The 26,531-nt window shown below is 46.4% G+C and overlaps 1 protein-coding gene across 1 annotated transcript; it reads left to right on the plus strand.

The window, feature by feature from the left end:
• Positions 1-331: 331 nt before the first annotated feature.
• METRNL (meteorin like, glial cell differentiation regulator) lies at positions 332-24,792 on the plus strand. The gene is made up of 4 exons (XM_084491869.1): positions 332-597; positions 6,485-6,873; positions 23,055-23,114; positions 23,839-24,792. Exons 1-4 carry the CDS (start codon positions 485-487, stop codon positions 24,153-24,155), a joined length of 879 nt encoding a protein of 292 aa, XP_084347995.1. The 5' UTR covers positions 332-484; the 3' UTR covers positions 24,156-24,792.
• Positions 24,793-26,531: the final 1,739 nt, after the last annotated feature.

Raw genomic sequence — 26,531 nt, forward strand, 5'->3', positions numbered from 1 at the left:
ACAGCCCCACAGCCCCGGCCGGGGCAGGGGCAGGGCGGGAGGAGGGCCCGGCACCTGCCGTGGGGGACCTGGCACAGCACGGCCCGGCGAGGCTCGGGGAGACCCGGGGAGGCAGCGGCCTCCCTCTGCCGGGCAGCACACTCGGGGCTGAGCCGAGCCGAGCCGTGCCCACGGGGCAGATGCGGTTCCCGATCCGGCGCCGCGTTTTGCTCGAGCAGCAAGTGCCGGGGGAAGGAGGGAGGGAGAAGGAGGGAGGGAGGAGGAGGAGGAGGAGGAGCCGGCTCGGGGAGGCCGGACCTCTCCCGCCCCTCAGCTGGGAGCCCGCAGCGAGCCGGGGCAAACTTCAGAGCCGAGGCGGAGCGGAGCGGCGCGGAGCCGGGTATGGGGTAGCCGCTGCGCCCTGCTGCGTCTCGCCCCGCCATGTAGGCAGAGCCCCCGGGGGCTGCGCCCGAAGCTCCGCGATCGCAGCGGGCCGGGGGGCACCATGCGGGGCGCCCCCGCCGCCGGGCTCCTGCCGCTGCTCCTGGGGCTGCGGCTGCTGCTGGGCGGCGGAGCCGAGGCGCAGTACTCCAGCGACCTGTGCAACTGGAAGGGGAGGTGAGGAGAGACCCCCGCCGGGCTCTTGGGGGGAGAAAAGCGCGTTCCTTCCCCCTTCTTCCCCCGGGAGGGAAGCCGAAAACAAAAGGGGGCTCGGGGGGAGTGGGTGGCCAGCGGGGGCTGCGGGCCGGAGGGGGCTGGACCCCCTCTGCCCAGCGGCGAGGAAGAGGAGGAGGAAGAGGAGAAGGAGGAGGAGGAGGAGGAGGAGGAGGGCGGTGCCGTGCCCGCTGAGGAGAAGTTTCTCCCCGCGCTCATCTTCCACGGGCAGGATCCGGCCGCTCCGCTTTCTGCAGCGGCTTCACTTCGGAGCAGCCCCGGGAGAAAGGGGCAGCCCCGGTGCGGCTCCTCCCGGCACGCTGTGCACCTGCGGGGCAATCCCCGGATCGCCCCGGCTGCCCCCAGCTGTCCCCCGATGCTCCCCGGGTCCCCCCGATGCTCCCGGTGCGTCCTGCCGGCTGCTGGCGGTGCTTGGTGAAACCTCTCCGCTCCTCAAGTGGTTATCTGGCGAATTATCTCGCCTTTAATTGCTCGTAATAAGTTTAGCGTCTGTGGTTGGGTCTGGGACCTCCTGGGCTGTTGGGAGTTTTCAGCGGGTGTTGGGGATCAGGCGTTCCGTCGGCTCGGAGATGAGTACTCGGGGAGTCCAAAATGTTGACTCCGATGTTCTGCTTAAACCTCAGTTTCCTTAAAATAAAGGCTTGGCCAGCTTGTGTCGGTAAGGTAGGTTGGAGCAGGGAGAGTGCGGAGTGGGGAAGCAGCTGGACTGACTCGCAGCGGAACAGTTTCCTAGCTGTTACTCTCTGAAACGCGCTGATGCCTGCTATTTACTTTTTCTGAACTTTTTTTTTTTTTGTCTCTTGACCATTGAAGTGTAGTTAATCCCAGTGAATCCACTTGAAGGTGAGTCCATTTGATATGGACAAAACCTATTAGTTCTCTGGCAAACCCCTAATTGTATTATTTCACTTTTCCAATCCCCCTTCTACCCCCCCCCCCCCCCCAAAAGCTGTTCCTCCTTTCATCCCGAAGCCCTCTAGCTGTATGTAGGTACCTGGACCTTACCACATGGTTACTGCACCATTTATTAAAAAAAAAAAAAAAAGTGACAAAACCCTCTGTTCCTGTCCTGGCAGCTTCTCATTTTTGTTCTGTTTTTGCAGAGCAAGCAGTGACCATCCGTGTCACCTGAGCAGGGCTGGAATAAGTAATGCCTTGTGTGTCAGCTAAGGGGGTGATGCTTGAAAAAAAAAAAAAAAGTGAAATATCATTTCCTGTTACTGAGTTCGGGGCAAATGTGTGATGCAAGCTTGGACTCACTTGCCTGTTGTTGCTCTTGTGAGCCAAGCAGGACCGATGATGACAGCTCCACACTGATGCACGGAGGAGGAAGAGCTGCCTCCCTGCACGCGCTGTTCAGCTGGGTGCTTCCACTGGTGGGCAACAGTCCTGATGCCCGGGTGGACAGGGGTCTTGGGAGGTGTAAACCAGGCTGGCTCTGGCCTTGCTGGTAGCAAACAGGTGTCTTCAGAAGTGCTGGCAGTCCTACGGGTGTTAAACAGCATCTGCTTTGTCCTGCAGGACTAGCAGTTAAAAAGGAAAGAAAGGTACTTTGATGTACCAATAAATACTGTCTAATTAAGTATTTCAGTGTGGATACTAATAGCTACTTGGGTCAGAAAGGATTTTTATTATGTGGAATATAATGTTCTGAAGTCATGTGATATTTTTTACCTTAACTGTTTGGAGAAAAAAAAAAAAAAAAAAGAAAAAAAAAAGTGAGCCAGAATCAAATGAATGCCAGAATCAAACCTTTCTTCCCACAGAAAAGTTCTAGGTTGTCTTGTACAGGCAGAATTGAGAGTCTAGTCATCTCCTACAGTAAACCTGAAAGTGTATTCTCACCTTTATATACTTCTATATTAAAAGCAATGCCCTTAGAAGTAGAATATATTGGATGTGATTTTTTTTTTCCACATTAGCTGTTGGAGAAGTGACCTGCTAATATCCCTGAGTACTATGAAGAGCGTTGCTAGGATTCCTATCCATATCCCTCATGCTTCCAGGGGAGTCTGATGCAATGCACAATGCGACACCTGCAATTTAAGTACACTCAGTAGGCCATAGCAGCATCTTAATAAATAGTTTGGTAGAGAACTTGCAGGAGAGCGTTGTCCAAAAGCAAGCAGAAATTTCACTGTGGTGTGCATCTGGTTATTACTCTCACTGCAAGTTCAGGTTTTCATGTTGCAGTGACTTCACCATGCTGTGGGCAAAACTGCCCTGATGACATGGGAATATGCTAGTCTGGCCTTTTTGATATAGTCTGGAAGAGCAAGAATTCAGCTCTGATGTGGCTGAATCCGTTGGTATTGCCCTCTGCACCAGAGGACACTCTGGGGAAGTCTTGATGGTCATCTAGATTGTCATCCTCAATTAGATCCCCCAAATAAGAATCTAAAATTCCTTCCTTGTGTTTGCTGAGGGGTGCTGGGAGAACATGGGTACTCTGAGGACTCTTCAGAACATCTAAAATAGAATAAATAAATGGCTAGAGTAGATAGTGTGAGCATTCCCTCCCTGTGCCATCATTTTTTTTCCCTCTGAATGACGCCTGTTGCAAGTTACAGTGTTGCAGCTTACTGCACTGATACACCAATAGATCTTCCAAGGTAGACACAGGGACAGGGCTGAAACCAGAAAGAGAAAAGAGTGAAGAGACAAGTGCAGTGATTCAGGATGTTCTCATGGATCAGTATGAGGAAGTAGTACTTGTAGATTTAAGTCCCAATAAACTGCTCAGGTCTGAAGGAGGTGGTGGATGGCTCATCCATCACTGTAACCATGCTGCCCTATCTCTTTGCTATATAAGTGAAAACAAAAACAAACCTCAAACAAACTTGGGGAAAAAAAGGCTCCTGGACCTCCATTATTATGTGGATGTGCTGTGTCATATGGCTGGCTACTGAGAGCTAAATATGACATTAAACAAGCTCAGCGTGGTGACAAGTCATTTTGACAGAAAGCAAAGTGACAGGTTTTACTGGATGATGGTGGTTGCTATTAAGTAATGCCAGCATGTATTTTGAAATCTGCTTAACTTTTGAGTCATCCTTTATTATAAGGCTTAATGCGTACAGGTACTTGTGCTTGATGCATCTGTCTAATGGCATCACTCTTGCCTGTGGGATATAATTGGCTTTCAGAAGATAATTTCAGAGTCCACCCTGTTTTTTTTTGTTGCTGTTTGAACAGCATGAATGTTTGAACAAAATTAATGTTGAGGCTTTTTTTCTCTGGCAGAAATGCACTGCCTCATTCTCGGTAGGATCACTTGCTACAGCAGTTTCACTACTTAAGTTCAGAGTTTTGCCCCTGGTATCTTCCTTCTGTTTAAGCACTAAGGCTTCGGAGTGGAAGTTCCCAGTTGAAGGTCTGCAAAACCTATGCAGCTTGTTTTGATGTCTGGAGTAGGAACAAGTGATGTGTGAGGGTTGTTTTTTTGCCTCTTTGCTGCAGGATAAGCTTTACGCTATTTCATTTTACTTATTTGCTGCTTGTGAGTGAACAGACTTCTGTGTTTTCTGTTGAGTGGCATCGTGCTCATGCTGCAGTGAAAACTGACTTTGTGGACCAGATGTGGATTTACAGTCAACTTGAAATATCCCATTGAAAGTTAAGTTTCCTGAACATGTCAAGTACTACTGAATTTGAGGGCAAGAGACTAGAGGTCAAAAACTCGTCCCTCATTTCTCCTCATCTGTGTGCTTGATGTGGCTTTCAAGATTATTCAAAAGCACATGTTTGCAGGCACTATTATTATTAAATATGACTTTTTTTCCTGAGCTTCCTCATGTAACCTCTATCAAGTGGGTCACACTGACACTCACAATAATGAGTCACATCAACAGTAAATGCAAACCATATGTTGGCTTGTGTGTGTGGTTTTTTCCCCCCTTATTTTACACATGGCTTCTTGTTACTTTCTAAATGCTGACTTGAATTTAAACCCCGTTCAGCACCTGAATATCTCTTTGGGGTGGGGAGCTATGTAGTTGGAGGTTTCTGTTGAGAAACCAGAGCTTGATGTCATTGCTTGAGCTATGCTAAAATACATTCTGTCTTTGCCACGGATTTCCTGTGTACCCTTAGACAAGTCACTTAATCCTTTTTACGTTTTTCTCCTGTCTTGTTTCATCTGCCTGTAAATGGGAGCGTTGTAAAGCTTCTCCAGAGTACTGCAAAGCAGACCAGGGAACTGCGTTGAAGGGTCTCATGTTGGGTGGTGCTCTATGGGCACAGAATAGCTGTTTATATTTGGAAACTGGGTATGCAAAGTGTAGGAGGAGAAAGAGGCTTAGTGGTGAAATGATTTGCTTATGCTCACATTCTAGGTTTGTGACAGCTCAGGGACTGGAACTGAAGGCCCTGATTTTTAAGTAAGGGCCCCAAAACCTTCACCAATAAACCAGGCTTCCCACAACTTTCTCTTTTAACTTAAGTGTCTACAGCATGTGGCATCATAGAGTAGATTGGGTTGGAAGGGACTTTAAAGCCCAGCTAATTCCAAGCCTCTGCCACGGGCAGGGACACCTCCCAGCAGCCCAGGCTGCTCAAGGCCCATCCAGCCTGACCTTGGGCATTGCCAGGGATGGGGCAACCACAGCTTCTCTGGGCAACCTGGGACTTCATCACTCTCATAGCAACAAAATTCGTCCTGATGTCTAACCTAAATCTACCCTTTTTCAGTTTAAAACCATTGCCCCTTGTCCTATTGCCACGCTGTGACAAAAAGTCCCTCTGAAACTTTCTTGTAGGCCCCCAAGTAATGGAGCCTCCCTTTAAGTACTGAATATTAGTGCTTTAAATCACTGGGTAAAGATTTGTGGGGTTGGCCCAGCAGCAGTGATATGCAGCAGGAGTTGTTCAGAGCTGTTCTCAGTTTAGGCAATGGTGAATTTTCCATCATCTTGCCCTGGTGGGCTGCCCTTCTCCCTGGCAGCTGGCCTGGAATCCCTGTGTTGCTCTTCTGTCCCATCTCTGTGATCACTGGCACTCAAAATGGCTGCTGGGGTGTTATTTTTTTGCTCTGGTGCTGGGTAAGGATCCAGGAGCAGCAGTAGCCTGGTGTCCCAGCACTGGTAACTGGCCACATGCTCGCTTTCTCTGCTGAGCACTCAGAGCTGTGTGTCTGCTCATAGCCTGGCAGAGCTACGTGGTGGGCTAAGTTTAAACTTCATACTGGGGAGAAGTGGAAGAGCATGGCACACGTACAGAAAAAAGGAGCATAAATCAGTGTCTTCTCTCCCAACCTCCCAGTTTGGAGACTGGGGCTGCCCAGCTGGGGGGTATACCAGTAGCACCCAGAGCATCCCTTTGCTCCAGTTCACAGGGTGAGCTTGGCATCCCTCCCAGTTTCAGATCCATTGGGAATATAGACTTGGAAGGGGAACAAAGTACTTGGAGAAAGGTGGAGTCTGATCTGTGAAGCTGAGTCCATGCTGGTTTAAGCCACCAGGAAGGGAACTGAAGCGTACGTGTTTAAGTTAGCATGCGCCAAGTCATTTGCCACAGCTCAGCTGATGGGCAGTAACTGAGGCTCTAGTAATTTAATTGCGTTTGATCATGTGCTTATATCCTATTTAATTTTGGAGTCAATTACTAGTGGTTTGACTTTTTCTTTTGGGAGATGATTTTAAATTGTCCCATAACATTAAGCTTGCAGCCTTGCAAGAGATGAATGCTTCTGACGGCTGCTGGCTGGGCTAATACTCAACCCTGCTGCAGATTTCCCGGGTTTGTTGATGTGGCTCTTTGAAGGTTTGAGGTTATGACAATCACTTTATTGGCTCTGTCATTTGCCTAACTTTCTCTTTCTTTCTTCCCTCAGTGGCTTAACTCACGAGTCTCACAAGAAGGATGTTGAACAGGTCTACCTCCGCTGTTCTGAAGGGTCGATAGAGTGGATGTATCCCACGGGAGCACTCATAGTCAACCTGCGACCCAATACTTCACCTGCCTCATACAAACATTTGACTGTTTGCATAAAGCCCTTCAAGGACTCTGCAGGAGCAAATATTTATTTGGAAAAAACTGGAGAACTGAAACTCTTGGTCCGAGATGGAGAACGCAGCCCCAGTAAAGTGTACTGCTTTGGCTACGATCAGGGGGGCCTGTTTGTTGAGGCCACTCCTCAGCAGGACATTAGCAGGAAGATTACAGGCTTCCAGTACGAATTGATGAACAAGGGGATTGCATCTGATTTGCACACAGTTTCTGGTGAGTTCTGGGATAATGGTCATATTTTCACGTACTGTATTGAATGCATAACAGATGGTGGAGTGAGTGAGTGGGAAAGTGGTTGGGTCTGAATTTCATGTGCTTTTAAGGACATGTTTTATAAACAGGCTATTGCGGAAGAATTGATTTTTTTTTTCTTTTTTTTTTTTTTTTTTCTTTTTTTTTGCCTTGTTGTTTTTTTGGAAGCTGGTAGCATAGGCTGAATTCCAAATGATTTGTTAAGGGCTACATTGTGAACAGTTCTCCCCTTACAGGCATGGGGTGAATCACAGGAACTGGCTTTACCCTGCAGTGAACTCCAGTGTGAACTGGGCTTCCGAGCCTTGCTGTAACAGTTTTCTAACCACTATTTTACTCAGTTTTTAAGACCCCACTGCATGTTTTGAATAACAAACATTTAAACAAGGAGGAACTCCTTTTCCGTGATTTATTTTTTCTTCTGCAACTACTGCTGCTTGCTGACCTAATTATTGCTTTTTTTTTTTTTTTTTTAAACAAGAAAAGTGGTGTGTTCCTTCCTCAACTCTGGCTGGTACACTCTCTGGAGCATTACTGTGTGATGCTTTAACACGGTGTCTTCTCTCACCCATTCTGTAGAGCAAGTTCTGCAGTGTTACACCAGGAATGTTTGTAGGAAGGGGGTATGGACAAATTGAAAGAGTTTACAAGCCTGAAAAGTCTGATACTAAATAAAAAGCTAAATACTGTTTGAGAACAAAAGCTCTAGGTGTAACCTGAATTATGCTAATCAATTAGGCAGTTTGGAAAAAAAAGAGTAACTAGCATTTGTGGAGGATGGCAAGGGGAATGGGAAATTCTTTTCAGGTAGGCACTATCTGATCCCTGCTTCTCCTCTGTGCAGAATTGCCCCTAACTCTTACCCTGAAACCTAGGGGGGGAGATTTCCAGTACAGCTAGAGAACCAGCAGGCTGAGGACAGTTTGTCCCAAAGGACTAGGAAGGCATCAAGGTTTGGGTGTCCTCTGTGGGGAGCTGTGGTGGCAGCCAGGTTTCTCTTTTTGTAGTGGTGTGGGGTGAAGGCAGCCCCACAGCAATGCACACTTGCAATGTCTTGGCACAGGGTAAAACCCAGCTAAAAATCAGCCCCAAAAGCAGTATGTAGGCTGCCGAGTTTCAGTGGCATGGATGCCCTGTGCTTCGGCTGAGAAGCTACTTGATACGCAGTGGTGTGGCTAATTAGACTGCAGCTGTATTTCTAGGCAGCGCATCTCTCATCCTTTTTTGGGATAAATGATTGCAGAGCTCGAGTCCCATTCTCCCTCCTCCCCTCGCTCCCTTCCACAACAGGACCCTGCATTTATACGGCTGTATATTTGTGCATACTTGCCCCTCTGCTAGCATTTGGATGTTGGCACACTGGTTCAGATGTGGCTTTGTTTTACACAGATCTTAGTTTGACCCTGATAGACGGTTCCTAACTTAGCAAGACGGTAGTTGGCTGAGGGCTAATGCAGTAACCCCAGTAACTGATAGATGGCGTGTTTGCCATTAAAACCAAAAAACTATAAACACAAATATTCAAATATTTAAGTCGCCCTCTTTTCTCCTGCCCTGTGTGCAACTTGCAGGGCAGCATCGAGGGTTGTGCATTTAAAGCAGACATCCCTGCTTCTATGTTGCATGAATGCTGCAAAAGAGGTTGGGTGTCTGCAAATGCAAAACTGCAGAGCTGTTTTCCCAGCAAGATCATTTCTGCAAAGATGAATATACTGTGCAGAATGCTAGCTATGTAGTAAAATTCCATTGCAGAAGACATTAAATACATTGTTTAATCAGTTATTTGGAGAATGTTCCCAGATTCAGTGCTTCTTTCTTTGGCTGTGAGGATGGAGACACAGGCAGGCTAGCCATAAGCAAGTCACTTAAACTTACCAAGGAAAGTCCTAGACACTTTTTTTTTTTTTTTTTTTTTTTTCAAAGAAAAGTTGAAATTGCTTTTGCATACAGGTAAAAATATGCGAGAAGTAATGCTCATTACTGCTGTTTTTAATTTGCACATAGATACGGTTTCTCTTGAGCTTTGCTAAAATCAAGTGGACTTGCTGCTGGCATGCTCACTATCCCCACTCGGCACAAACTGCAGTGTTTTTAGAACTGAGTGCTCCTCATTCCACATAAAATCTTGGAGATTTCTGAAGTTGATGGGAGCTTTCTTCAGAGACTTTCAGAAGTCAAAGTGAGGACTGAATCCAATTACAGCCTTCCTCTTTGATAGGCATATTAAATCACTTTTTCTGTGACTGCTGTATTTTCAGCTGTAACAGACACTGATTGAATTTCAGTGCTGTCTTATAAAACAACGTGGTAGGCTATCTGCTTCACGCTCCAAGTGTCTTGTTTGGACAGAAGAAGCTTTTTAATAGTTCATCAGCAGAGCCTTCAGGGCAAACTAGGGATCTCTATTGTATTTTAAATTATTTCTCTTCCCTTTTTTTGGATCCCTGGACTCTGGGGAGGGGTGGCGGGGGGTGAAAACATGATGAAAATGCCATACATGACTCTTTCCACTACTCAGTCAGATGAGCACTTTTATTCTCCTATAAATATCTATATGTCTGGGGAAACTGCCAAATAGCTGCCTTGTGAGGCTTCTATGGAGAAATATATTTGGGGCTCTCTGCAATTTGTGGACCTCCTTTCTTCTGTAGCTGCTTCTAGTTTTTCTGTGAAACCTCCGAATAAATGCCCTTTGCCGAGCCGTTCGTTTGGAGAGGAAGTTTACAAGTGACTGACTGAAATCACCGGCGGCCTCTTTGTCAGAGGGGAGGCTCGAGCCAGGAGCAAGTGCTGACCTTAAAGGAGCTGAAAACTGGATTTGAGGCTCTGTGTTTCCATCCAAGAATACTTCATACTCAGTCACACAAGCGGCTTGGGGCGCTTTGGTGGCAGATTGAACCTGACCACCCATCTATGGTAGATCGGTGGCGCGGGAGGTAGGTGTGTAGATGCTGCCGCAGAGCGGGGCAGAGGAAGCTCACCCGCTTCCTGGCCTCGGTTAGCGAAGAGCTGAGGGCATGAAGGGCACGTTGTCATCTGGGCTCTGCTGTAAAAACCCCAGGTGTGGGGTGCTCCAGCCCTTTTCCTTGAGCAATAACTGCTCCAGCAATCACCAACGATTTCTCTCAACTTTCCTCAAATGGTGTGTTTGTTTCCTGGTGATAATTATTGTACTCTGCCCCTGAGTTTACTCTCTCTTCCTAACCTGGCATCCCCAGCTCTGATTAAAGAGTGTAAGTCATCTGTTTAATACTTTAATGACCTGTTGTGTCCTCAGAGCCCTGACATTGCAGGGTGCATCAACAAATCAGCAAAGCTTGGCAGGGTGCCTGTGGTTTAATTAGAAAACCTCAAGTTTTATTAGTTTACAGTCATTCTTTCCCACTTAATCAGAGCCTAGCAAATAATTTAGTAGAAAACACACATAGGTTCTGAATAGGCCTTTCCCTTTTCTCGGGAAGGTTGAATGACACAGCACACCCTTACAATTTTCCAAATCTGGGGGGGGATTTACCCCTTTTGCTGGCTCTGAGTTTGCCTAGCCACATTCTCTTAAGGTTTCCCTAGCCGAAGGAAATACTTGCTGTGCACCAGTATGTTTTAATCTGGATTGCTGAAGTTTGGCACAGGATAGTTTTTAGTATGGTAGTAGCCAGTGAATAATGCATTTCACAGTGCTGGGAGTTTGCAGTTTCTTGTCCTGGGAACAGCAGCAAAGGCAAGGATGCTACAGAGCTGGTTTTCTGTAACCGAGTGCTCCCACGGGAGGGTCACCTTGACAAGTCAGGTGCCTTGGTGGGCATGTACTCCCCTTGATACCCAGAGATAGGTGACTGAAAATGCTTCTGATTTCAGATTAGGTTTTGGATTGGACCCCTGTATAATTCCCATGCATGCTGATGGTCCATTAACTCCAGTTTATGCTTTCAGTAGGCTCTGGAGCCTCGTGTTTGCCCAAGTGAAGAACTGAGGCAGGGTGACATTTTGGCCTGAGGCCATCCGAGAAGCTGCAGAACTTGTTTAGGTTGTTGAGTTCTGTTGATTCTAATCTGTGCTGCTTGGGCTGGAATAAAATACCCTGGGTCTCTCTTATACTGGCAAGAAGATGTAGGTCTTGCCAAAAGATGTCTTAATCCCTGCAGTTGCTAGCAGTTTTCTGAGGGCCATGACCCACCAGAACTCGGCTGTGGTGGAGCACACGTGCTCGGTCTGGGTCTGCCTTGCACCAGGGCTGCTTGGGTTAAATTCCTGTGAAAAGTGTGAAGGTCCCTTGGGAGTCATTTGCTTTTTCAGTTCTTCAGCTTCTGCTCAAATAATCCGAAATGAGGATCTACAGGTTTGACCAAGCGTTGTGGAGGACTCAAAGACCTTTATTTTGTTACCTGAAGTCTGCTTTCATGCTCTGGATGCAGCTTTGTGCAAGCACAGTTTGCTTTTCCCATTGTACACTCCCAGGGATGTCTATAATTTGATTGTTGGAGCTCAGGAGGTAAATGGAAAGCAATTTCGTTACCCACCCACTTTTGTGTAGTAAAGAAGTCAAACTTTAACAAAAAATGTCCCTTTATCTTGATGGCATCTACCCACTTAGTGCAGGTTCGGGTAACTGTTTTGTACGTTTTCTTTATTAATGCTGGGCACCTGGCTGAGAACAGTAATAGATAGAAGGCACGGTGCTCTACTGGGTATCTGAAAAACACCACAAAACTGGATAAATCCAGTTAAGTAATTAAGAACAGTATTCAGCTATTTCCTGTATGCTGTTAATTCACTAGCCTGAGAAAACAGATTGGAAATTAAGAAAGCTCATAAATATATGGGTTATGGCAGTGTTTCTCCTAACAGATAGCTTTCTGAAGCACCCTTCTTAACTTCTGATCCTTCCTTTCCTACAGTTTGGGCTTGGCAGAGGTGGGGCACCAATCTGCCTTATCTCGGTGTGTTCTCCCAGAGCTGTTGCCATTGCAGCTCGGAGGCCCCTAATCTCACCCTTTCGTCTGGTTGCTCCCAAATGTCCAATTCCTTTTACTTCTTGCAGGCTGAATGCGCTGCTAAGCTTTGTAAGCTGAAGCAGCAGATGCACTGCTGTGTTTTTCACTTCTTGCTAAAGTCAAAGCAGTTTTGCTTTTCGTACAAGAGGCTAATTAACAGGAAGCTGTGGCTGGCATGCCTGCTCTCTGCCAAGGTGCATGCAGCATGGAAATTGCGGTTCAGCCCCTGGTGTGCTCATCACTGGCACTAGCAGCAGAGGTGATGGAAAAAGGCTCTTGGAACACTTAAACTGAAAGTCCCCGTGACCTTTATGCACAGGTACTCTTGAGTCACTGTGACCATCCGAGGTGCTGGCACAGAGCAACATGGCAGGGCTGGGAGCACCGTGGTGTGCATGGGGCAAAAGCATTCCAGTAGTCCCCATGACTTCTGAAAATTTGTTTTCTTGACCTCTTTTTTTTCACACCCCCTCCCCACAGTTTTCTGCACTGCATAAAACTCACACCTATTGGGGATAAGTTGTGTTATGGAAAAAAAAATAAAATCTGAACATGGTGTGGTGTGAGTTGCAATTAACAGAATTTAAACAGCACTCCTCCCACCAGGATTCGCTTGTGAAATGCATAACGAGCAGCAAAGCAGCATGGGGGGGATCTGCTGTTTAATGCTGAGCTAGTGTTGGGTGGCATGCACACATGGGATGCCTTCTGGTACAGCTGAAAGTTTGCTGCTGTCTTCTATGCTTTTTTATTTTTTTTATTTATTTTCCCTAAGAGATCAGCAGCAACTCACCAGGAAGCAGCCTATAATGCCATTGCCCCGAATACACCAGCTTCATTTGTTGGCTTGCAAGGGACCCTTTTGACACTCCCACTTTAAGATATGTTATTTTCTGAATACTTCTTTGTGTGCTTATCCTCTTTGCAGGAAGGTTTTCTTTAGTAACTTTCATGTCTTTTCCCATGGTAAGAGATGATAGCACCTAGAAACAAAGTAACTCCTAATGGAAGAGAAAATCGGATTTCTGAAAAAGCATTTTAAAATAAACTAGTTTTCAAGGGGATGTTGCTTAACAGGGTGTCATGGGTCCACATCTGAATAGATCACGCTGTGGCTGTTGTGTAACTACGTCTGGAATGGGATTAAATTTGAGGAGCTAGAAACCTGCTCTAATTATTCATGTGCCTAAAGGGGCCAGATTTGCAGTGAGTGACTGCAAGAAGAGTTAAAGAGCAGAGGCTATGGGGGCTTCTTCCTGTGCGAAACAATTTCAAAGTGCGTTTCTGATGCATGGGTAGCAGAAATGCCCTACTTACAGTCTTAAATTGAGCAAGGGAGACGATTTTGGGCATCTGAGCCTCAATAAGATCAAAAATATTGAAGTGAGAAGTCTTCAACAGAAAAAATAAAAAATAAATAAAATGGAGGAGTGCCCTAATTTAGTCTCTCCTTTCCCCAGTCAAATGGGTTTGACAGCAGTCTCCAGTTGCCCCGCGTGTCTTTTGATGTTGCCAGGACAGTAGCTCGTTCTGCAGTGGGCAGACGAGGTGACAATGGAGCTGCAATGATAAATACACAGCTGCAGGGGAGAGCATGTAAGAAAATAGCTTATTTTTGCTAGACTGGCCACGAATGCCGTTAGCTTATTTCCCAACTCAGTGGGCAGTCAAAACCAATAAGCAGTCAGGTGTATTGTCCGGGCAGCTGGGGCTCTGCTTTGCTCTGACCTTTATGTACTGCAGGAGATAGTCCCCACAAACAGATTTGCAATCCAGCGGAGTTGCTTGGCAGTCTTTAATAATGCTCTGTGCTTGCTCGGCAGAAGTGTTTAGTTTGCTAATTCCTGAGGCTGTAGTTATAGAGGGGATGGGGGGGCTGCATTCCTCACCCCCCATCTCCCCCCTTCCAGGAGGAATAAGGAACTTAGGTCAAAATGTGCCTATGTTAGGGGCTTGATTTTCAGGGCAGAAAATCTTTTTAGCTCTAATCTGTTGCAGAAGTCAGAAAATATACACAGTAATGTTGCATGGATACTTGGCAGCTACCCTGGACCTAAAGCTGTCATTTTCTAAATCTGACCTTGGGAGGCTTAATATTGGGTCAAAAAAGCCGCAGCCATACGAGACACAGCTCTGATCTGGCATTAATTTCTGCTGATGATTCAAATATGATAAATGAATATTATTTTTTGTGTATGTGGTTCTGTGGGCTTTCTGCCCTCTCAGGTATCCTACACCACCTCAACTCCTGTATGGGGTCTGGGCACTGACTCCTGCAGTAAGCATGGGCTCTGCAGTGGGCTCATGCTACCTGGGCAGACAGCAGTTGTTGCCCGTGTGCTTTCTGCATCGATACTGTGCTGCTGGTAGTCTGGCAGTGAAGTTTAGTGCTGGGATGTGCACACAGAGCCTGCCCTGGCTTCCCAGTGCCTTAACCCATCCCCAGGATCGTTTGTTCGTGCAGGAATGGGCTCTGCCCCAGCAGAGCAGTTGGTAGCTTTACACCACCATAATCTAGGTCTAAGTGGAAGTGAGAAATGTAAGGCAGAAAAAGGAAAGAAAAAAGTCCTAGCTTCTGTAGGACAGGTCAATGATCTTAAGATGATGTAGAAATGTATGCTGTTAAGGTTAAAAAAAAAAAAAAAAAAAAAAAAAAAGCATATCTGTCTTAAAGCTTTTCCTGTTACCAATGACAAACCTGAAGTAACTTTTCTAGGGTTAACTGAACAGTGATGTTGCCTGCATGAGACTTAGCCTGTGCACAGTCCTCTTCAAGAACAGGCTGATCAAATAAATGTGGTTTTAAAATGAAAACTGGCCTTGTTCCTTCAGAGCTCTCCCACATACCAAAAAGAATTTGATTTCTAGAAACAGGAAGAAGGGCCTGTGTGGATGTGAGTGCAAAAGTGCTTTGCAAAAGTGCCTTTTTTTTTTTTTTTAAGAGTCACTTCATCTTTGATCTGTCATTACTCTGCTCTCAGGGTTTAAGTTTAACCAGGCACTTGTTACTTAATTCTATTCCCCTGCTCCATGGGAGGCATTAATGGCCCAAAGAGGAGGGGAGGCGTCTGGCTCAGCTCCTGCCAGGCTGTAGGTGCTGTTCCAGCCTCTCCTGGGCATGGGCTCTGGCACCTGAGCCATGTGCCTGGCCACACAGCTTCCCTGGGACACAGGAGTGAAAACGACATTACTTTTCCAATTTCTGCCCTGCAAGCATCGCATGCCATCTCTGCTGAGTGTTTTACTAGCTGTCTGTCAGAGACAAAACCAAACAAGACATCAAAACTTTCTTCATAGCTTTATGTTTTCCTAGATCTCATTAGGGCGTGCTTTTACAAGGCCACGGAATGACATTTTCTTTAGAAGAAAAACATATTTTCTGAGGGAATTTCAGGAGTGGATGAATCAAGCCATGAATCTTGTTTGAGTCAGGAGAAATATTTGCTGGGCAGCGGAGGGGCAGCGCAGAGGTGCAATGCTGCAGCTGTGTGTGCTGGTGGGGAGCCAGGTCCTGCCCAGCCCTTCCAGAGTCTTCCCTCAAGCACCCAGAGGCACTGCTGGCTCCTCATGCCCCGACTGTCCCAACCTGCCCAGTGCCTCCAGTCCCCTGTCCCTGCTGGGGCAGCAGCACTAGGTTCGAGGAGGGAGAGAGGCATCTTCTCTGGGATAAACAGACCATTTTTTTTTAATATTGGTTTTATATTGGTGTCTTGTGCCCAAACACCAGGAGAAATTCCTAGCAGTTACTTGCTGTCTGTTTTTCTCTTAAATTGCAGGAAGAGAGAGAAAGCAAAGAAATGGCAGATGATTGCAAATACTGCTTGTCCAGGAGCGTGTGCGAGCATAATTGCAGAGAAGCTTCTTGTTTGCTGGGCTCTCTTCTCTGGTGCACTTTGAACAGTGGAAATTCAACTGAAAATTTGGTTTGCTCAGTAGGGCTATTTGGATGGAATACATTTCAGGCCTGACTGTAACTGAGGGTTTTTATAGGGCTGGTGATGCAAGGGGTAAATGCAGGAGCCTGGCGCTGGCCTTGCTACTGTGGCATCACCGCCTGCCCCAGCGGGGCTCTGCCACGAGGTTTGTTGCAGCAGCCTGGAGCCCAGCACTGCACTGGGAACAAGAGGGGAGGCAGCAATGGAGGGTAAGCAGTGGTTACATATGGCAGGAGTGGAGACAGGGCTGGGAGAAAGTGTTTGGGACATGCAATAAGCAGCCCAGAAGAGTTAGGACAGCAGGAAGTGTCTCAAAGGTATAACACTTTGCAGAATTTCTCCTGGGTTGATGCAACTTGTGCCTGGAGGTCGAGCTTAACGGTATCTGATGATACTTGAATAAAAACTGCTCTGTGATTTTTTTTTATTTTTTTTAAACAACAACAAACAAATGGCTGTTTGTGTTTCTTGCTGACCTTTCAGCTCATTTGTTAGAATGGGTACTGCATCTTGGAACAGCAGAAAGACATTGACTCTGCAGCCCCAGAGGACCCTTACGTGCTCTGTAGCTGCTGAGCCAAGTTTCATTTTGAAAGCTGTTGCAAATGGAGCTTGCCTAGTACCAAATCTCTTCGTCAAACTGTTTACATAAATAGTCTTCTTTGGTGCTTAGGATTTTAATACCCTCTTGGAAGACATTTCTGTGAAAAGATAAATTTCTGGTTTATGGCCTCTTGTCTTAACGTTTCTGAGAATGCAAAGGTCATCACATCTCTAATGGTGAGGTTTACAGTATGCTTTTTTTATTCTTTCTATGCAGGAAGGAAGTGGTATTAACTCGATTCTCTTGGCACAATCCATGGCACAGCATGTGAAAGTCTGCATTTCGTTAAACTTATTTGCAGGTTTAAATAATACTCAGTCATGGTCTCTATTTTACAAGTTACTTCTGGAAACTTGTATATACGTGCAAGTTGGACTGAGTGTTAGAAAAGAGCTAGGACAAGGAGCTAGTAGAGTAGGTGCTTTCTTCTCCAAAAATGTAAAATCACCAATGGCCCTGCTTCAGGTACAGAAGTCAGGAGAAAATCTGCAGTGCAGCAGCATCCTTGTTTTGGTCCAGCTGTTAAATCAGTGTCTTGTCCTGTACCAAGCAGTGGCTGAGTTGTGGCTGTAGAAGAAGGGAGACCTCAAGTTTTTTATCTGTGCTGTGTTTTTTTTGTCAGACTGTTGTTCTGAGCTCCCTTCTCTGCTCAGCACGGGAGCTCAGGTTAACTTCCCAGCAAACGCAGGGATGAATCCTGCCTTCAGAGGAGCACTCTGCTCCTAAGCTGCCTCAGTACCTGATCCAGAGCACTGACTTTCTACTGGTCTTAGAAGCACAATTCCTCTGGACCCTGTGTGCAAAGTATCATCAAGCCAAGGATCTGGGAACAGCGTGGGTCCCACTGTTGGATTTGCTCCCTGGCTTGGCGTTTTCCTACTGACACGCTGGGAAAAGTGCAGTGCTTGCAGAAAGCAGTGTAATCCTATCCGTCCAAAGACAGGAAAGCCCTGTAAAACAAAGGAGTGATGAGAGAGCTCCTCTGTGTGTTGTGACTGGGTGTCAGTAACTTCCAGCCCAGCTGGGGAGATGCTCTGTGTCGTCCGGCCACGTTTTCCCCATCTGTGTGGCTGCAGGTATTTTGTTAAAAGCAGGTGTGCTCTGTTGGCTTGAGCTCCTGGCTAATATCTTCATGTTAAATGTAAGATGTATTGAGCTACAGATATATTGATATAGTTCAAGGTGGTGTTTCAGTGTGGGGGTAGTGAGTGCTTTGAGGCTCAGTGTTATTTTGGCTTCCTCAGGAAGAGCTTTCTGAGGGAGTGAGGAAAGTTGAAGGTATATTTAGAAAGGAGGTGATTAGTCAGAACCTGGTAAACCAGAGAGTTGTCAAATTCTTGTCTACCTCTGCTGCAAAGTAGCAAGTATTTTAGCTTCAGATATGAGCTGTGAGAGGCTGATTTCATGGCAGAAGTGATGCTCCTTCAAAAAGGAAACCTAGACAAGAATTAGAAGGATTTATTCAGCTTATTAATTTGTGAAAGCAGGATCGGGGGAAGATTTTTTTTGTGTGCTCATATGATGTTTGCCCTTAAATCCTTGTGCCCAAGCTAAATCACTGAGCCCGTGATCAGTTGCACCGTAGTCATTTCTGCTAAGGACTCAGAAAAATGACTGAGAAATGCACCATCATTGGAGAAACCGCATCTGTATTTTTATAATATGCTCCCGGAAGCCTGCACTCTGTCCTTCCAGGAAGGAGACTCATCCTACGATGCCCTTTTCCAGTATGGTTGTAATTACAGAGCTGCCAGCAAGAATGTAAAGGGTGTGGGTGGGTGTTTTTTTGTTCCATACGAACCGGTGCTGATGTCAGCCTGAGAGCTTTCATCCTGGAGACCGAGGTCTCCTGTGGCCCCACACTTGAGCTGCTTGAGGTCCTGCAGCACCGGCTGGTGTGGGGTAAATCAGCCTGGCCTGTGACAAGGCCCATTTGAATATCTTCTGTTGAGCCTGGAACCGAGAGGAAGAGCTGCCTGTTTTAATCATTGATTCACACCTAGGGCTGACAGAAAATGCTCCAACCCTGTTTGTATCTCCCCTGTAGCTTTAGGTACTTAAAAACGTCTGATTGCTCTTCAAAGGGTTATTCAGAAATACGAATGTGTGGGTGACGTACGCCAAGGAAACTGGGAGTGCAGAGAAACCAGTGGTGTGCTTCCCTCCCCCACGATCTGCACCTCTACCGCACCGCACGCGTGTGCAGGCTGCTTAATAAAACCAGAGGGTATTCCTCGGTAAAGCGGTTTTCTGCAATTACTTTGTGTTAAACAATTTCACTTCTGCTTAAAGGGCGCCTCTCTTCCTGTGCATGCTGTCAGGGCGATGATGTTGTTCAGCTACCCAGAGCCATGGTGCGGATGGGGAAGGCTGTGTGAGCTTGGTAAATGGAGCTTTGGGACGGTGTGTGAGGGCCTGCAGCCCAGTTCTTCCAGGCTTTTTGATATCTGTGGGGTTGGGGAGCATGCTGAGAACATGCGGGACAGACTGGGTTTTATTATTTGTTGGTTAGAAGCTGGTTTCAGAGTAAGGTAAGGTCGGTCAGAGCCCGGGGGGGCTGTTGAAACAAAGGATATGACACTTGCTGAAAGGAAGACCAGGCCTGTTCTTGTGGGTTCTGTGATATCTACAGCCAGGGCCCACACAGACCACTTTGAACGAGTCCTGCAGGGAGCTTTTGTCCTACACCACGGTGATGGCCCTTCAGATAACCCCAGCTACTGCTTTCACAGCATAGAGGGGTTGTGCACAAGTGCCTCAAACCAAGGGAGGAAGGGCTGGAAATGTATGCGTGTGCCCTGAGAGGACACCAACACCTACCTGCAGCTCACGAGGTGGTGGGGAGACTCGTGCTACCTTGCAGCACTGAGTGCACCCTTAAATGCATCCCCAACATAGCAGGAGATTGTCCCTAGACAGCTCAATTCTTCGATACTGACTGGGTTAGGGGCCTTCTGGAGCTCAGGGCACCTCCTCAGGGCATGTCCCCCTCTCTTCCTGAGCATTTCTGCCTCCCTGCGGAGAGGACCAGCACCGTGTTCGACAGAGCTGTTGGCCAACAAGTGCAGTCTATTGTTAGCATCGCCACGTCCTCCTCGGTAACATCAGGTTCAGAGGGCAAATCGCTCAAAGCAGCTGGGACATGACTGCTGGCTTGTGAGGAATGATGTAATTACATCTCCCTCTGCGGGGAGGTGAATAGAGAGGCCTTTGGAGGCGCTGGACGGCGGGGTGGAGGGAGAGGGCTGCCTCAGGTTACTTCAGGTCAGGATACTGTCAAAATCCATCAAAGGCATTCCCAGGGGAGTCGGCAGCCGACGTGCACAATGCAGGCTTTATGCCACAAGCGGTGTGGTTGAGTTATAGGCATCTGGACTTTAGAGGGCTTCAATAAAATGTTGCTTTTCTCTCCCTTTTTTTTTCCTCCTTCCCCTGCTGCTGTATGAATTAAGACTCTTTGGCTTATCGAGTTTAAAGGAATTAGGGCAGCTGATGTTGATGTTGTTGCTGCTGGAAGTTCGGAGACTTGCTTTTGGACACGAGAACCTGGGCAGCCCTCGAGACGTCCCCAGGGAGTCGGTCATCCAGCAAACACTGTCTCGTGTTTAGCAACTGAGCTGGTTTCCTCAGAAAATGAACATCTACGCCTGCTGTGCATGTGTAATTTTTTATTTTATTTTTAGTTTTCATATAAATAAGAATGCTTCCTCTTTTAGCTTGAAAGTGTGCACGCGGTTTTCATCTGCTGATGGAGAAAAACACCTGCCACCCAATCTGGAGTGAATTAGTCCCGAAGTGCACCCCAAATAACTAAACTGCAGCATAAACACACGGATTCCTTTATGGCTGTAATTCAAAAGAAAGCATAGGCATTTCCTCCTTCTTAGGACTTTGTTTCTTTTGTGAGACTGTATAGGAATGAAGCTTTGGTTGTAGTGGGTGAGTGTTATTTGCTTTTTAATGGTCCATTTACCTCAGCAGTAATCCTTCACAACTCGCTTTCCATCTGTGCTTGCATACCTAGTTTTTGCCACTTGCACGATGTATTTGATACTCTGTGAATGCAGATGTGGGAGCTGTTCCACAGAAGAGGATTTCTGTTCTTCATATGTCTGGTATTGCAGCGATGGATGGTGGTAAATGGTTGTTAAATGAGCTTTCATGCCACCAAACTGCTGTGAGTCAGCATGGATCTGAAGTAGGTTTTAAGTAATGATCTAGTGTGAGCAATACTGAGCACTTTTAATTTCCTCCTGCATTTAAAAAGGATGCAGGATTTTGCCTAGAGTCCACAATTAAAATGATTTGGTTCCGTGTATATGTGTGTGCTTGTTCATTTGATGTATTACAGTGTCAGTCTATTTAAATTGAAGGAACCACTTAAAGTATTTTCTTTTTCATCTTTAATGCAGTTGCTTGTGTTGCACTCCTTCTGAGAACAAAAATGGCTTAGTCATTTTGTTTTCTCAATTTTCTGATGGGGTTGGACGAACTACAGAGATGTCTGGTCTAAACCAAGACTGTTTTCACTCAGACTTAAAAAAGCCGGGATGCCTTTTTATTATTAGATCTTTGCAGAGCAAAATATCTGAAATCTGGCGTCAAAAATCCAACTGTGGATTTTGTGGATGTCCGTCAGTTGTGCTTTGTTTCAGAACTTCTCTCCATGCGAAAATGCTGTGGGATTCCCACAGGTTTGCAGGTCACCTCCATTTGGGGGATCTGACCCAGGTCCCGGTTTGGGCAGAGGGAGGCTGGGGAAGAGGGGAGTTGGCCCTGGATGGGTTCGGTAGGTGCCATGAGTGAAATGACTCTGCGGTAGGATGTTGTGTGACTGTTAGAAGTTTCTCTGTCAGATGAAACTTGGATGTTTGGTCTAGCCACTAATCAAAATCTCTTGAGTCTAAAAATTAAAATACCTTTAAACTGACTTTATTGTAGTACTCAATTATGTCCAGGCTTTGGCTGCTTCTGCTTTTTTCACGATATTAAACAGTTTCCAAACTTTTCCAAGAAAGAGATGAAATGGTATGTAGGGCTGTGGGGGGGGGGAAAGAAGGACAGTAAAGGCTGACTTTTTCTAAAGGCCCTGAAGACATTCAGACTTGACTAAATAGAAATGCCTGGAAGATCCAGATGCTTTAATAAAACTATTTTGCCTATTCCTATTCTCTTCTCTTAGAGCTTTTTAACCTTTTTGAATTATTCCTTCAAATATCTCTGCCCAGAAATGTGTACTTTACATCCTCTTTAATCCTATTAAACAGTGTGTTACACTGTGTATTAATCATCTGACTGGAGCAAATCTGGTGGATTTGGTTCAATAATCCTTCTTTCTGGATCACTGCCTTTCTGGGACCTTGGAAAAAATAAGAGGTTTGCCCTGTCTTACGTTGAAGACTGGCTTGTGCTGACTAACAGAGGAGGGCTGATGGCTGAGCGTCAGAGGCACCGGCTCCTCATTGTTTAGGCTAGCTTAAAAGTACTTCGTACTGCAATGGATAAACTTCTCCAGAAAGCAGGCGGGGGTGAGAGGAAGGGTGTGACAATTTGGGAATCCGGTAACTAAGTGTTTTCAGATGTTGAGGTTCAAAATCTGCATTTGCATTTTTTTTTTTTTTTTTTTTTTTTTGGGGGGGGGGGGGAGTGGGGTGACTTCAGCTTTGGGTTTTTCGGGTTTGATCTCGGACAGTGTGATGACATGAGCTGTAGCTCCAGTGCTTCGCCTTTGGCTGTGTTAATCCAGGCAGAACAGCTCGACGGGTTTGCATTTTTCTGACTGATGTGCAAGCGAGGCTTCGAGATGACATCAAGTGAAAGACGTGGACTCTGATCCCTGAGCCTCCAGTGGACAGACTTAATTAGCATCCCTAGGCAGGGCAGACCCTGATAGTAAGCAAATTCCTGAACTCAATGGGGTATTATAGAAACATCTGTACTGCAACTACAGTACCTTCTCCTCAGAAATAGCTGGCTGAGTACAAAGAGGAGCCACATTCTTGCATTGATTAGATTAGTGCAGATATCCAAATGTTTCCAGCAGTACAGGAAATGGTCTTTGTACTGCTTGAGCTCTACCAGATACAGGCTTGAGTTTCCGCTTTGCCTTGACGCCCTCCAACACATGCGTGTTTTTTTTTTCTCCCCTCTTTGCCTCCCCCTTTCTGTAACCTCCTGGATCTTTGATGTGGTGATAGAGTAAGTGGCTTGTGAAATAGCCCAACGATGCTTGATAGAAATTGTAAAAAAGAAGCTTTGCCATCAGCCTGTAAAAGGCACATGATCTTCAAAGCATTTTCAAGAGCTTTGAATTTACAGCAGATCACTCTACAAATGCACCCAGTATCAAAACATATTTTGCATAAGAGCAGTGAGCGTGTGGGGTGTTTGCTAGATAATATATCCCATCAGGAGCGTTAAAGAGATCCATATTCCGTCTTAATTACAAAAATCTCATGGGGCTAGGGTTAGCCGGCATTTCTTGCAGCATTATTGATGCCTGTCAGGTCTTTGGACCACTTGCTCCCCCCCCATGAGATTCTGGTTGGTTTAAAACTGGCTATTTATTGCCTCTCTTTTGGTCCTGTGCTAACTCTGCCCCTTTCTCTCCAGCTCCCTGCCGACCATGCAGTGACACAGAGGTCCTCTTGGCTGTCTGCACTAGTGATTTTGGTGAGTTGTTGCTTTCCCCCTCTCTTTGCTGTCTTTCTTGATAGTGGTATCTGTCGCCAAACCTCCACAAACAGCAACAGAAACCTGCTCATGCCTGACAGCTTCCACCAGCAGTAAATGCTGTCCTAAGGGGCTGTGTGCCTGGGAGAGGGAGGAGGACATGGTGTGAAGAACCTAAAAAAGTTCATCTGGCACTTCCCCAGGGTGGACAGAGAATGACCCTGCTACCACGGTGGAAGTAGAAGTTCAAAGACTTCTTGGGTGCATCTATTTGCTGCCCTAAAATGGGCTGCTGACGAAACACCAAAAGTTTCAATAATTTTCTGTGCTTCCCTTTTAAAAGGGGAAATTAATACTGGCTGGTATCCGTGATGGCTGCAGAACAGAAAGTACATTGTCACAGAGCCCTAAGCATCTATCTTGTTGTTATGACTCTTTGCTGGGTTTGATGCTATTTTTCCAATGAAATTATTTTTGTGTTTAAATTTAATATGTGGATGCCCTTTCTGGGCAGGTTATGAATATAAACTGTAACAAACACAAATATGTGCTGGAGGTTACTACTATAAACTCAGTTCTAAAAATAACAAGGGACCAAAAACAGGGCTGCTGTAGTGAAATCACTTCCCCTTGAGCTGCCTAGTTATAGGGGGCTGAGTTTGGACCCCTTCCTTCCAGAGGGGGCTTTGGGAAACCCTTCCTCATGTCCTTTTTCTGTTCCCAGTGATCAGAGGCTCCATTCGAGATGTAACGAACGAGGCAGAAGAGCAAGAATCAATAATTCATGTCGGCGTCAACAAACTGTACAGGCAGAAGAGCAAAGTCTTTCAGCTCACGGGGGAGAGTGGGAACTGGCGAGGACAAATAAAGACCCTGCTGGAATGTGGGGTGAGACCAGGAGATGGAGACTTCCTCTTCACGGGACGCATGCACTTTGGGGAAGCCAGGTTAGGCTGTGCCCCTCGATTTAAAGACTTCCAAAGGATGTACAAAGAGGCGAAAGACAAAGGGCTAAATCCATGTGAAATCGGCCCAGATTGAAATCCCCTGTTTGGCTGAAGACCGCTTTTAGCGTCTGGCCGGGAATATTTCCTGGCCGTGGTGAACACTCTGAATAAAAACGGTAACTGAGAGCATGGCCAGATCTGGATTCAGGCTGAGACCCCGCAGGACACATCTGCAGCCTGCGGTGCTGTTAGACTAATGGAAGCAACAGAGGTACGAGCTCAGAAGGCTGCCAAGCAAGCAAGGCTGGATTTTTAACCAATCTTGTCCTTATGAATTAAGTTATTATATTTTTTTAGTGACTTCCGTAGGAAAACAAACCAAGAAAACTCCCGTGTCTTAATAAAAAACCCAAATGAAAGCCAACATGCCTTTGTATCTTTTTAATACTAATTTTTAAAAATGTCTTAAGCTGATGTAGCATTTGGTATGGTGTATTCTGTATAAATGGCCGAGAATGTGATAGAGCACGGTAAACCATCCTAACATTGATGCTTTGTAAAAAGCTTGGTGTACAATTCACAGTTGTTTCTTACGACAGAAATTTATGGAGCCAAACTCTTGTGTGTGTGTTCTTTTTTTATTTGAAAGAATGTACAATCGCCGCCTGCAATTTTTCGTCCAGGCTGGCAAATTCTTTCCATTCCAGAGAAATAAAGGTCCCTGGATTTGACACATGCTGTTGAAAATCTGTCTTTTTCCTTCTCCATAAGGCCGATCTCGGCTGCACCAGATGTGCTCATGGATCAATTTCTGGGCTGCTCCCTTATTTTGTGGCTTCTCTGAGCAGAAGCAGAGTTCCTGTGAGGCACTGGGAACCGCAAAGTTTTTCAAAGGGGAAGCGGGAGCTATTTTTGGAGATTTTTAAACACGTGGCCAGGCAGGGCTCTAAGCATTCTTCTCTCTGATGCCTTTGGGGTTATTTTGGGAATGGCTCCAAGGAACAGGCTGCCCCTTCGTGTTTAGCTCGAAGCCTTTGATCACCCTGGCTGGTAGCTGGGCATGGGGTGGGTGCCTGTGCCTGCCTGGGAGTCCTAGGGCCAGGCCACCTCATAAAAATGAGTGCTCTCATCAGGGTCACTCGTGTAGGCAGAGCCCCATGGGAGCTAAAGGAGCTCTCCCCTCCCTATTCAGTCCCATAATTCTCTGTAACCTGCAATATATCATTTTAATAGTACCTTCCCAAGGATTTTTAACCTCTTGCCTGTGCTACTTCTTCAGCACTTTCTACTGCTCTGACTTTTATTTTAGGCCATCACCTACTTTATGTAAAAGAATTCCTCTTAGTGAGTCTTGAGCCTTCTCCCTCAAATCTCCTAAATCTCCTCTGTGTGGTTGTTGCTTCTGAGGCTCGGGGAGGAGGTCTGGAGTGATTTGGAGGCTGGTCTTCTCAAGTGGAAGCAGGAAGTTCTAAGATGGATGGGACAGAGATGTCCTATGAGACTTGTTAGTGGTTAAAATAAAAGGCTGTACCAAAACATTGGTACACTGTTGCCTGCCTGAAGTGGGACAGAAATCCCTCTGAAGCTATGTCCAGGGACTTCTCCCAGACAGACTTATTTTGTGGGCTTACGGAGGAAGGGGAGTTTCTTTTGGTCATGCAGAGAAGATCTTAGGAGACTTCAGGAGTCTGCTGCTGCTGTTCAGCACCCGTCTCTGCTGCCCTGCCAGCAAACACCAGTACCAGCTCTGTATGGCTCGAGGTTCTTCCAGCCTACTTGGAGTTTTAAAAGGGATGGGTCAGGGCTGGTGGACAGGGAAATGACTCCTTTGTTGTCTTTGGCCTGCCCCAGCCCCTCCACTGGAGGGTTGCTTTCCCTGTGTGGGATCGCCCCCCTGGCTGGTTTCACCACTACTTCAGGGACCTTAGGCCAGCCTGTCTTAGACCATTGAAAATCATTCTGTGATTTAGCACCGAGAGGTATCCCAAGTGCATCTAAGGGGGCATTTTGGAAGCCTTGTACCTAACCTCTCCTCCCCTGTTGTGTTTCATGAGTATTTTCCAGCACAGAGTGGCTGCTGGCAGGACGAGGAGGGGAGAACAACATGTTCCTGGAATTGTCTCCAACCTGCCCACTCTCCTCTTCCTATGCGAGGCTGTGGGAATGAGGGGAAGAGGCCGAATTAAATGTTCAGCCAGTATTTGTGAGAGGACTGTGCTAGTAAAATACTGTCAGGGAGACTTTGCCCACTGGAGCTTCAGCTTTGGCTGCAGTTTGATTTTTTATGGCAATTAAAGTGGTAGATTTTTTAGTAAAAACACTTTTAACCAAGCTTGGAGCCAAATGTTGATCTGGTGCTTTTCTTCACTCTGCTGTCCTCTTTGGCTCTCTGAGGAGGAGCAGGGCTTTGTCTTCACCCTCCTCCAGAGGTGCTGGCCCTGGGGCACTCCCTGCTGAATTCCCCTGAGAT

This window comes from Aythya ferina (assembly GCF_964211825.1).
Source record: "Aythya ferina genome assembly, chromosome: 18".
In the NCBI taxonomy this organism is placed as follows: domain Eukaryota; kingdom Metazoa; phylum Chordata; class Aves; order Anseriformes; family Anatidae; genus Aythya; species Aythya ferina.

Bases quoted from the DNA above. Each gene is read 5' to 3' on its own strand.
- METRNL (XM_084491869.1), top strand. From the start codon at position 485: ATGCGGGGCGCCCCCGCCGCCGGGCTCCTGCCGCTGCTCCTGGGGCTG. The intron at 6,874-23,054 runs GTGAGTTCTGGG...CTTTCTCTCCAG, and splicing joins TGATTTGCACACAGTTTCTG to CTCCCTGCCGACCATGCAGT. The intron at 23,115-23,838 runs GTGAGTTGTTGC...TTCTGTTCCCAG, and splicing joins TGTCTGCACTAGTGATTTTG to TGATCAGAGGCTCCATTCGA.